The sequence below is a fragment of the Salvelinus namaycush genome, chromosome 8 (assembly GCF_016432855.1).
Source record: "Salvelinus namaycush isolate Seneca chromosome 8, SaNama_1.0, whole genome shotgun sequence".
Taxonomy (NCBI): domain Eukaryota; kingdom Metazoa; phylum Chordata; class Actinopteri; order Salmoniformes; family Salmonidae; genus Salvelinus; species Salvelinus namaycush.
This window is the reverse complement of record NC_052314.1, coordinates 5512432-5525359: the sequence shown is the minus strand read 5'-3', so window position 1 is coordinate 5525359 and position 12928 is coordinate 5512432. Positions and strand designations below refer to the sequence as shown.

At 47.2% G+C, this 12928-nt stretch overlaps 1 protein-coding gene across 1 annotated transcript in view; it reads left to right on the top strand.

Annotated features, from left to right (window-relative positions):
• Positions 1–12928, top strand: part of LOC120051667 (protogenin B-like) — a 42915-nt gene that overhangs the window by 16510 nt on the left and 13477 nt on the right. Inside the window, exons 7-11 of the mRNA XM_038998558.1 lie at positions 1506–1665; positions 2329–2576; positions 7926–8090; positions 8381–8686; positions 11980–12168. Of these exons, the coding sequence (XP_038854486.1) occupies positions 1506–1665; positions 2329–2576; positions 7926–8090; positions 8381–8686; positions 11980–12168 (1068 nt within the window). The remainder of the gene's footprint in view (positions 1–1505; positions 1666–2328; positions 2577–7925; positions 8091–8380; positions 8687–11979; positions 12169–12928) is intronic.

The following is a 12928-nucleotide window of genomic DNA, read 5'->3' as shown; positions in this document are numbered from 1 at the left end:
ACTCCCCCCTACTGTATTACCTCACGCTGAGCAGCACTCCCCCCTACTGTATTACCTCACGCTGAGCAGCACTCCCCCCTACTGTATTACCTCACGCTGAGCAGCACTCTCCCTACTGTATTACCTCACGCTGAGCAGCACTCCGCCTACTGTATTACCTCACGCTGAGCAGCACTCCCCCTACTGTATTACCTCACGCTGAGCAGCACTCCCCCTACTGTATTACCTCACACTGAGCAGCACTCCCCCCTACTGTATTACCTCACGCTGAGCAGCACTCCCCCTACTGTATTACCTCACACTGAGCAGCACTCCCCCCTACTGTATTACCTCACGCTGAGCAGCACTCCCCTACTGTATTACCTCACGCTGAGCAGCACTCCCCCTACTGTATTACCTCACACTGAGCAGCACTCCCCCCTACTGTATTACCTCACGCTGAGCAGCACTCCGCCTACTGTATTACCTCACGCTGAGCAGCACCCCCTACTGTATTACCTCACGCTGAGCAGCACTCCCCCTACTGTATTACCTCACACTGAGCAGCACTCCCTCTACTGTATTACCTCACGCTGAGCAGCACTCCCTCTACTGTATTACCTCACGCTGAGCAGCACTCCCCCTACTGTATTACCTCACGCTGAGCAGCACTCCCCCTACTGTATTACCTCACGCTGAGCAGCACTCCCCCTACGTATTACCTCACGCTGAGCAGCACTCCCCCTACTGTATTACCTCACACTGAGCAGCACTCCCCCTACTGTATTACCTCACGCTGAGCAGCACTGAGCAGCAGCTAACGGTAGTAGCTAGCCAGTTAGATCTATTGACTTACTATTGACCTACGACCTACGCACACTACAATGGGTGTTGTAGGCAGATAACCATGGCAACAGTAACACCGCATGTATTTATTAATGTATCAAGATAAAATATTGTAGTCAGGCAAACTAGGAGATGTGAATAGGCAAAATTGCATTCGAAGACAGAGTGTATTTTTCTCTCGCTTCAGCTCAAATAATGGCCACCATTGATTGCAAGAAAACGTTCTTAATTTTTACGTGGTTGCATCATATTTCTTTGCGTACTTTCCGTTGAAGCATCGATGCTTCAAAACATCTACAAACGGAGGACGCATTCGAGAAGTGCCCTCCGTGCTCCGTTTCGCATACTTTGATTTAGACTCGTACTTCCGACCCTCCCGTACTCCCAATTTGCGTACTCGGAGCACAGTAGTATGCATTTTGAGAAACACCCCACAGCCTTTGGCGTATGTATGTCTGTGTGAGTGTGGGTTCAAACCCCGGTCCCACTGTTTACACTTCCTAATGCTTCCTGTCTCTATCCACCAATAAAAAGTACAAATGTAAGAATATTCGTGCCATTCTTAAGAGTTTTCGTAACGTGTCGTAACCTATCAATAATACGGCACAAATAGATTGGATGTGTATAGCACAGTTATATTAAATAGTAAAAGGGGGATACACATCTTGTTCTGCCTCTAGAGCCCCCATCACTGGTGGAGAGACCCGAGAGCCAGACCCGTCCCAGGGCTGGCACTGCCCGCTTCATGTGCCAGGCTCAGGGGGTGCCCCCGCCACGCATCACCTGGCTGAAGAACGGAGAGGAGGTACACCTGAACGGCAGGATCAAGATGTACAACAGGTACAGTCACACCTGAACAACTCAGTACTAAAGCTCAAATGAACACTTCACATTTTAAAATGGGATATTCAAAGAATAGGATATCACTTTGTTTATTCAACGTGTCGGCCACAAATAGCGTTCATCGGAGGGTTTCTCTTTTCTTTGGCGATATCATCACATTATTTCCACGCACCTGCAACAGGATTACACAGATGTTCAAGTGCTTTTTTTTTTTTAAATTTTGAATTAGAACAAACCATTTTTTTTTTATTGTCCACTCAATATGGAAATGTGTCTTTGACTTCACAATAACACGATTGACATAAAGAAAACCATAAAAGATGTCAATGTGTCAGTCAAATGATCTCCAAGAATGGTTTGTTGTAATAATAGTGAAGCTGTTCTCATCAAATCGAATGTTATTTGTCAAATGCGTTGAATACAACAGGTGTAGACCTTACAGTGAAATGCTTACTTACCAACAATGCAGTTTTATGTAGTTCAAATGGCGACGTGTCAGGCCATCATTGTAAATAATCATTTGTTCTTAATTGACCTGCCTGGTAATACATTTAAAATAATAATAATAATAATACAAGTATTGATTTAAGCTTGATGGCATTGTACACATACCATTAATAAAGACTATACCGAAGTTCATGACTCTGTTTCCCTCCACAGTAAATTGGTGATCACTCAGATCACAACGGAGGACGATGCCATTTACCAGTGTGTGGCGGAGAACGAACAGGGCAGTGTTCTGTCCCTGGCACGCCTCATCGTGGTGATGTCTGAGGACCGGCCCAGCGTTCCCAGGAACATCCACGCCGAAACCATCTCCTCCTCAGCCATCCTACTGGCCTGGGAGAGACCCATCTACAACGCTGACAAAGTCATCGCTTATTCTGTACACTACATGAAGGCTGAGGGTAAATGTATTGTTATAAGCATGCACAAGCCTTTATAATGTCTGATTATAACGCTGACAAAGTAATCGCATACTCTGTTCACTACATGAAGGCTGAAGGTAGGACTAAAGACAGGGTGAGGGAGAGGTAAAGACAGGGTGAGGGAGAGGTAAAGACAGGGTAAGGGAGAGGAGTAAAGACAGGGTGAGGGAGGGGGGTAAAGACAGGGTGAGGGCGATGTAAAGACCGGGTGATGGAGGAGTAAAGACAGGGTGATGGAAGACTAAAGACAGGGTGATGGAGGACTAAAGACAGGGTGAGGGAGTACTAAAGACAGGGTAAGGGAGGAGTAAAGACAGGGTGAGGGAGAGGTAAAGACAGGGTGAGGGAGAGGTAAAGACCGGGTGAGGGAGGAGTAAAGACAAGGTGATAGAGGAGTAAAGACAGGGTGAGGGAGTACTAAAGACAGGGTGAGGGAGGAGTAAAGACAGGATGAGGGAGGAGTAAAGACAGGGTGAGGGAGGAGTAAAGACAGGATGAGGGAGGAGTAAAGACAGGGTGATGGAGGAGTAAAGACAGGGTGAGGGAGGAGTAAAGACAGGGTGAGGGAGGAGTAAAGACAGGGTGAGGGAGGAGTAAAGACAGGGTGAGGGAGAGGTAAAGACAGGGTGAGGGAGAGGTAAAGACCGGGTGATGGAGGAGTAAAGACAGGGTGATGGAGGAGTAAAGACAGGGTGAGGGAGGAGTAAAGACAGGATGAGGGAGGAGTAAAGACAGGGTGATGGAGGAGTAAAGACAGGATGAGGGAGGAGTAAAGACAGGGTGAGGGAGGAGTAAAGACAGGATGAGGGAGGAGTAAAGACAGGGTGATGGAGGAGTAAAGACAGGATGAGGGAGGAGTAAAGACAGGGTGAGGGAGGAGTAAAGACAGGGTGAGGGAGGAGTAAAGACAGGATGAGGGAGGAGTAAAGACAGGATGAGGGAGGAGTAAAGACAGGGTGAGGGAGGAGTAAAGACAGGGTGAGGGAGGAGTAAAGACAGGGTGATGGAGGAGTAAAGACAGGATTAGGGAGGAGTAAAGACAGGGTGAGGGAGGAGTAAAGACAGGGTGAGGGAGGAGTAAAGACCAGGTGATGGAGGAGTAAAGACAGGGTGATGGAGGAGTAAAGACAGGGTGAGGGAGAGGTAAAGACAGGGTGATGGTGGAGTAAAGACCGGGTGATGGAGGAGTAAAGACCGGGTGATGGAGGAGTAAAGACAGGGTGATGGAGGAGTAAAGACAGGGTGATGGAGGAGTAAAGACAGGGTGATGGAGGAGTAATGACAGGGTGAGGGAGAGGTAAAGACAGGGTGATGGAGAGGTAAAGACAGGGTGATGGAGAGGTAATGACAGGGTGATGGTGGAGTAAAGACAGGGTGATGGAGGAGTAATGACAGGGTGAGGGAGAGGTAAAGACAGGGTGATGGAGGAGTAAAGACCGGGTGATGGAGGAGTAAAGACCGGGTGATGGAGGAGTAAAGACAGGATGAGGGAGAAATTAGCAATATGCCATCTTACAGGATATGACAAAAGTAATGTCCACAAGCCACAAATCTCTGGTCTCCCTCGAAAAAGAGATGACTCCTCTCTCTCTCTCTCATACATTTTTGTAGACAATTAAAATATGGTTTGATATGTGTCTAATGAAATCACTGGGGAGCATTACAGAGTTGTGGACATCGCTTTTTTTCAGACATTCATAAAATTTGTTCTTGTTGTACCAATATGTTACAGGCAACGATTGGTCACTGAGAAATGTTGAAAATGGTGGTTGAACTTTTTGAACTTCACCATGAAGGTATTGAAAGGAGTGAAAAGGGGAGTCCAGTCCACCTCAATAGGTGATGGAGGCAGGCAGGCAGCGCTCTAACCTCTACGGCTCTAGTAGTCTAACGTGTGACCAGCTTTCCTTGGAGGCCATCTGTTGTAGCCAATGCTGAGGTCAAGGTTTTATCAGGAAGCATGGCAAGCTCACCAAAATAAGGAGATTCGGCACTGGGCTCTTCTTCGCTCTTTGCTTGCCACTACTGAGGGAATCCTGGTTAATTTATTTTCCTCCGCTTAGTAATATGCTTAAATTCAGCGGGTTGTCTCGTCTGATCTGAGGTCGTAGTCAAAGTGAATGTAGTGTGGCCGGGCGCCCGGTCGGCGGTCGGAGTCCGCGGCCCAAACCTAACCCCCAGCGTTACCCCGGGAACCGCATGCGTAACGCGGGCAGCACGGAGAGACAGAGTCCACCGGCAGCCACACCCAACCATGTGGGGAACGTGGGCGCCTCCCGCCGAGGCGGGAAGGGAAAGGAAGGACGCACGGGGGAGAGGAGAGAGAGCCGAGGCCCCCTCTCAACACTCCCACCGAGCCGTCCTGGTCTGCACTTAGCGGGACGAAGGACGCAAGGAGGCGGCCTGCGACTGCCCCAGCGACGGAAACCCGGGGGTTCTGATTGATGGCAAAGCGACCCTCAGACAGGCGTAGCCCCAGGAGGAACCTGGGGCCGCAAGGTGTGTTCGAAGTGTTGGTGATCAATGTGTCGGAGTGCTAGAGGCGTCACTACAGATCCGGGTTTGATCCCGGGCTCTATCACAACCTGCCGTGATCGGGAGTCCCATAGGACGGCATACAATTGGCCCAGCATCGTCCGGGTTAGGGGAGTGTTTGGCCGGGGTAAGCCGTCATTGTAAATAAGAATTTCTTCTTAACTGACTTGCCTAGTTTAATAAAGGTTAAAAAAACATTTAAATAGGATTTAGGACTTAGGGAATAGGATTTAGGGAATAGGATTTAGGACTTAGGGAATAGGACGTAGGATTTAGGGACTAGGATTTAGGGACTAGAATTTAGGGAATAGGACTTATTACTTAGGGAATAGGACGTATTACTTAGGGGATAGGATTTATTACTTAGGGAATAGGACGTATTACTTAGGGAATAGGATTTATTACTCAGGGAATAGGATTTATTACTCAGGGAATAGGATTTATTACTCAGGGAATAGGATTTATTACTCAGGGAATAGGATTTATTACTTAGGGAATAGGTTCCTAGGACTTAGGGAATAGGATTTAGGATTTAGGGAATATGACTTATTACTTAGGGAATATGACTTTGGATTTAGGGAATATGATTTAGGATTTAGGGAATAGGATTTAGGGATTAGGACTAATTACTTAGGGAAAATTACTTAGGGAATAGGATTTAGGACTTATTACTTAGGGAATAGGATTTAGGGATTAGGACTAATTACTTAGGGAAAATTACTTAGGGAATAGGATTTAGGACTTATTACTTAGGGAATAGGATTTAGGGAATAGGACAAATTACTTAGGGAATAGGATTTAGGGAATAGGATTTAGGGAATAGGACGTATTACTTAGGGAATAGGATTTAGGGAATAGGACGTGTTACTTAGGGAAAAGGACTTCGGGAATAGGATTTAGGGAATAGGACGCATTACTTAGGGAATAGGATTTAGGGAATAGGATTTAGGGAATAGGACATATTACTTAGGGAATAGGATTTCGGGAATAGGACGTATTACTTGGGGAATAGGATTTAGGGAATAGGACGTATTACTTGGGGAATAGGATTTAGGGAATAGGACGTATTACTTAGGGAATAGGATTTAGGGAATAGGACGTATTACTTAGGGAATAGGATTTAGGGAATAGGATTTAGGGAATAGGACGTATTACTTAGGGAATAGGATTTAGGGAATACGATTTAGGGAATAGGTCGTATTACTTAGGGAAAAGGACTTCGGGAATAGGATTTAGGACTTCTGGAATAGGATTTATTACTTAGGGAATAGGATTTAGGGAATAGGATTTATCGCTATCTACTACTTGACTTTGTCTAGACCAAACAGACCAAACATTTGTAATGTGAGAAGATAATCTAGAAACATCAGTTAACTGACATTGAAACAACAATAATAGCTGACAGTTGCTAAAAACACTTTTTAAAAAGGAGATGCAGACAAAGGTAACAATTTTTTTCTTTAACTCCTTGTCATTTGGTTTGGACTGTTTGAGGCCTGTGGGCCGGTTAAGACATGTCACAGGTTAGGACTGTTTGAGGCCTGTGGGCAGGAAAGACATGTCACAGGTTAGGAATGTTTGAGGCCTGTGGGCCGGTTAAGACATGTCACAGGTTAGGACTGTTTGAGGCCTGTGGGCAGGAAAGACACGTCACAGGTTAGGACTGTTTGAGGCCTGTGGGCCGGTTAAGACATGTCACAGGTTAGGACTGTTTGAGGCCTGTGGGCAGGAAAGACATGTCACAGGTTAGGACTGTTTGAGGCCTGTGGGCCGGTTAAGACATGTCACAGGTTAGGACTGTTTGAGGCCTGTGGGCAGGAAAGACACGTCACAGGTTAGGACTGTTTGAGGCCTGTGGGCCGGTTAAGACATGTCACAGGTTCGGACTGCTTGAGGCCTGTGGGCCGGTTAAGACATGTCACAGGTTCGGACTGTTTGAGGCCTGTGGGCAGGAAAGACACGTCACAGGTTAGGACTGTTTGAGGCCTGTGGGCCGGTTAAGACATGTCACAGGTTAGGACTGTTTGAGGCCTGTGGGCAGGAAAGACATGTCACAGGTTAGGACTGTTTGAGGCCTGTGGGCCAGTTAAGACATGTCACAGGTTCGGACTGTTTGAGGCCTGTGGGCCGGTTAAGACATGTCACAGGTTAGGACTGTTTGAGGCCTGTGGGCAGGAAAGACACGTCACAGGTTAGGACTGTTTGAGGCCTGTGGGCCGGTTAAGACATGTCACAGGTTAGGACTGTTTGAGGCCTGTGGGCCGGTTAAGACATGTCACAGGTTAGGACTGTTTGAGTCCTGTGGGCCGGTTAAGACATGTCACAGGTTAGGACTGTTTGAGGCCTGTGGGCAGGAAAGACATGTCACAGGTTAGGACTGTTTGAGGTCTGTGGGCCGGTTAAGACATGTCACAGGTTAGGACTGTTTGAGGCCTGTGGGCTGGTTAAGACATGTCACAGATTCGGACTGTTTGAGGCCTGTGGGCAGGAAAGACGTCACAGGGAACGTGACTCTGCTCTGCATTAGTTCAATGTTTACAGAAAATCTGAGGGGCAAGAAGACTGTTAGCAGAAAGACTAGTATACCCAAACAGTAAAACCAACTTGTTAACATACCACAGGATTTGAAGATACTCTTCTCTGGTCTTTTATATCTATTTTATTCATCTATTTGTCATTAATTTCAACACTTGAGTCGCCTTATCTCCCTTTCAAGGGATCCTTACATTTGAGGCATCTTCCTTGTCACACATTACATTAAAACCTTTTCATTTTCTCCCCTATCCATTCCAGGACTAAACAATGAGGAATACCAGGCGGTGATTGGCAACGACACGACCAGCTACATTATAGATGACCTGGAGCCATCTTGGAACTACTCTTTCTACATGGTGGCTTATATGCCGATGGGAGCTAGTCGTATGTCTGACCGAGTCTGTCAACACACTCTGGAGGACGGTGAGTAAGGTCATACAAGTAGACTGTTGTCATGCCAATGAATAGAATGGAATGGAATTGAGCAGATAACAGGGATTATCAACTAATCCTTTCTGTAACTCACTTGATCACTTCATTTGTATGTGTTTTAAGTTTGACTACATTGCAGTCGGACTGTGCAGAATCACTGATCTACAAATCATCCCAAATAATTGCTCAATATTGGGATTAAGGTTAGAGATTCTGCGCCTCGCCTTGTCTCAAACTGATCCATTCAAACACGATTGAACGTCTCCTCCTGTCCCCTCCAGTGCCCCTGCGAACCCCAGAGCTCAGGCTGACCAGCCATAGCCCTACAGACATCCAGGTTTTGTGGCAGCCTCTACCAACCAAACTGTCCCGTGGTCACATCTGGGCCTATCGTCTGTCCTACCGCACGGCTGCAGACGCCACGGTTCTGTCTGTGGAGCTGGCCCAGAACGACACCCAGTACCTCCTGGGAGACCTTCGGCCTGATACCGTCTACCTGCTCCGGATCGCTGCAGCCACCAGGGTGGGGTGGTGTGAACCCTCCTCCTGGACTTCCCACCGCACTCCCAAAACCTCCAGCATCAAAGGTAACTAACATCACATCCTAACCCTCACCCTGAACCAGCATCAAAGGTAACTAACATCACATCCTAACCCTCACCCTAAACCTCCAGCATCAAAGGTAACTAACATCACATTCTAACCCTCACCCTAAACCTCCAGCATCAAAGGTAACTAACATCACATCCTAACCCTCACCCTAAACCTCCAGCATCAAAGGTAACTAACATCACATTCTAACCCTCACCCTGAACCTCCAGCATCAAAGGTAACTAACATCACATCCTAACCCTCACCCTAAACCTCCAGCATCAAAGGTAACTAACATCACATCCTAACCCTCACCCTAAACCTCCAGCATCAAAGGTAACTAACATCACATCCTAACCCTCACCCTGAACCAGCATCAAAGGTAACTAACATCACATCCTAACCCTCACCCTGAACCTCCAGCATCAAAGGTAACTAACATCACATCCTAACCCTCACCCTAAACCTCCAGCATCAAAGGTAACTAACATCACAGCCTAACCCTCACCCTGAACTTCCAGCATCAAAGGTAACTAACATCACATCCTAACTCTCACCCTGAACCAGCATCAAAGGTAACTAACATCATATTCTAACCCTCACCCTAAACCTCCAGCATCAAAGGTAACTAACATCACATTCTAACCCTCACCCTAAACCTCCAGCATCAAAGGTAACTAACATCACATCCTAACCCTCACCCTAAACCTCCAGCATCAAAGGTAACTAACATCACATCCTAACCCTCACCCTGAACCAGCATCAAAGGTAACTAACATCACATCCTAACCCTCACCCTAAACCTCCAGCATCAAAGGTAACTAACATCACATCCTAACCCTCACCCTAAACCAGCATCAAAGGTAACTAACATCACATCCTAACCCTCACCCTAAACCTCCAGCATCAAAGGTAACTAACATCACATCCTAACCCTCACCCTAAACCAGCATCAAAGGTAACTAACATCACATTCTAACCCTCACCCTAAACCTCCAGCATCAAAGGTAACTAACATCACATTCTAACCCTCACCCTAAACCTCCAGCATCAAAGGTAACTAACATCACAGCCTAACCCTCACCCTGAACCAGCATCAAAGGTAACTAACATCACATCCTAACCCTCACCCTAAACCTCCAGCATCAAAGGTAACTAACATCACAGCCTAACCCTCACCCTAAACCTCCAGCATCAAAGGTAACTAACATCACAGCCTAACCCTCACCCTGAACCAGCATCAAAGGTAACTAACATCACATCCTAACCCTCACCCTAAACCTCCAGCATCAAAGGTAACTAACATCACATCCTAACCCTCACCCTAAACCTCCAGCATCAAAGGTAACTAACATCACATCCTAACCCTCACCCTAAACCTCCAGCATCAAAGGTAACTAACATCACATCCTAACCCTCACCCTAAACCTCCAGCATCAAAGGTAACTAACATCACATCCTAACCCTCACCCTAAACCTCCAGCATCAAAGGTAACTAACATCACAGCCTAACCCTCACCCTAAACCTCCAGCATCAAAGGTAACTAACATCACATTCTAACCCTCACCCTAAACCTCCAGCATCAAAGGTAACTAACATCACATTCTAACCCTCACCCTAACCCTCCAGCATCAAAGGTAACTAACATCACATCCTAACCCTCACCCTAAACCTCCAGCATCAAAGGTAACTAACATCACATCCTAACCCTCACCCTAAACCTCCAGCATCAAAGGTAACTAACATCACAGCCTAACCCTCACCCTAAACCTCCAGCATCAAAGGTAACTAACATCACATCCTAACCCTCACCCTAAACCTCCAGCATCAAAGGTAACTAACATCACAGCCTAACCCTCACCCTAAACCTCCAGCATCAAAGGTAACTAACATCACAGCCTAACCCTCACCCTAACCCTCCAGCTAACATCACACAGCATGTAAAAGTTTTCAGAAACATATTCTATTCTTATTTTTTTTAATGTGACTCCAAAATGACACAATTGAACATGAATTTCTAATGCATTTTAACAGACGCTATTCTTCAGAGTTATTTACAGAAGCAATTAGGGGTTAAGTGCTTTGCTCAAGGGCGCATCAACAGATTTTTCTTGAACCTACTCAGCTCGGGGATTCGAACCAGTGACCTTTCAGGTACTGGCCGTTATAACGTTCTTAACTAGTAGGGTGCCTTCCGCACACCAACATTTTAAAAACATGTAGTCATTGCGTCCTACAACTATGGGACCAACTACTAAACTTTTGACTACGTTAATACACATATAAGTACATTTGTCCCAATACTTTTGACACCTTTAAATGAAAGGGGGAAAAAAGTGCTTTAATTTCCAAACGGTAAAACAGATATATGTGTGAAAATACCCCCCGTTCTGTAGTCGCCTCATATGAAACATTTGATCTCAAATCCAAAATGCTGGAGTATAGAGACAAATTAAAAGTTTTAGCTTCACTGTCCAAATAAATAACACAGGGTGAGCATAGCAATTATGAAGATTAAAAGATATGTAGTCGTTTTTTATTTTTGGGTGGGACAACGGAAGTGTGCTTGAAAATATATCTATTTTATTGTTTCTTAGGGAATGCCTTCTTCAGGATTTGAACAGGAAGGAGGATTTAGCCGTTCTAACAGACAGAAAGGTCCTGCTGTAGACTTTGGGCAGTCAAACTGTGCAGAACACGGCTGTCAGTCAGGGAGAATAGATGGGGGTCGCTCCTACAGGCATTTCTATACACCCGCATTAACATCTGCTAAATATGTGTATGTGACCAATACAATTTCATATTGATTTGATATGAGTGTGTCAGTGTGTGTGGGTGTGTCAGTGTGGGTGGGAGGGTGGTGGGTCAGTGTGTGTGGGTGGGTGGGTGGTGGGTCAGTGTGGGTGGGTGGGTGGTGGGTCAGTGTGTGTGGGTGGGTCAGTGTGTGGGTGGGTGGGTGGTGGGTCAGTGTGGGTGGGTGGGTGGGTGGGCGGGTGGGTGGGCCAGTGTGTGTGGGTGTGTCAGTGTGTGCGGGTGGGTGTGTCAGTGTGTATATGTATGTGTGGGTGTCTGGCTTGTGGGGTAGGGGTAGTGGTAGGGGTTGTTGGTTGGCTTTCATTGTAGACAGAGTGTGCATCTTAAATGGCACCCTATTCCCTATATAGTGCACTACTTTTGACCAGGGCTTATACAGTGCACTATTTTTGACCCCAGACCTATTTGAGACGCAGCCAGTATGTGTCCTTCATCATCCTCTTCATACCTGTTCTCCTTCCTGTGTCCCCACAGTGCCACCTGCCCCACTGCTGCAGCAACTGGAGCCTCTCAACTGCACCTCCATCTTGGTTCGATGGCAGCCATCTCCAGGCCCCGTGGTCGTCCAGGGTTACCGGCTCTGTTACCATGAGGAGGGTCAACCAGAACAGCCCTCCATCCAGCTCCAGCCTGAGGACACAGAATACACCATCAGTGGTCTGGGTAAGTGATGATTAGATATAGGTATAGATACTGTAGGTATAGATTGGGTAGGAGGTAGAGGTGGGTAAAGGTAGAGGTGGGTAAAGGTAGAGGTGGTTAGAGGTAGAGGTGGGTAGAGGTGGGTAGAGGTGGGTAGAGGTGGGTAGAGGTAGAGGTGGGTAGAGGTAGAGGTGGGTAGAGGTAGAGGTGGGTAGAGGTGGGTAGAGGTAGAGGTGGGTAGAGGTAGAGGTGGGTAGCGGTGGGTAGAGGTAGAGGTGGGTAGAGGTGGGTAAAAGTAGAAGTGGGTAGAGGTAGAGGTGGGTAGAGGTAGAGGTGGGTAGAGGTAGAGGTGGGTAGAGGTGGGTAGAGGTGGGTAGAGGTAGAGGTGGGTAGAGGTAGAGGTGGGTAGAGGTAGCGGTGGGTAGAGGTGGGTAGAGGTAGAGGTGGGTAGAGGTAGAGGTGGGTAGCGGTAGAGGTGGGTAGAGGTAGAGGTGGGTAGAGGTAGAGGTGGGTAGCGGTGGGTAGAGGTAGAGGTGGGTAGAGGTAGAGGTGGGTAGCGGTGGGTAGAGGTAGAGGTGGGTAGAGGTGGCGGTGGGTAGAGGTAGAGGTGGGTAGAGGTAGAGGTGAGTAGAGGTAGAGGTGGGTAGAGGTAGAGGTGGGTAGAGGTAGCGGTAGCGGTGGGTAGAGGTAGAGGTGGGTAGAGGTAGAGGTGGGTAGATGTAGCGGTGGGTAGAGGTGGGTAGAGGTGGGTAGAGGTGGGTAGAGGTAGAGGTGGGTAGCG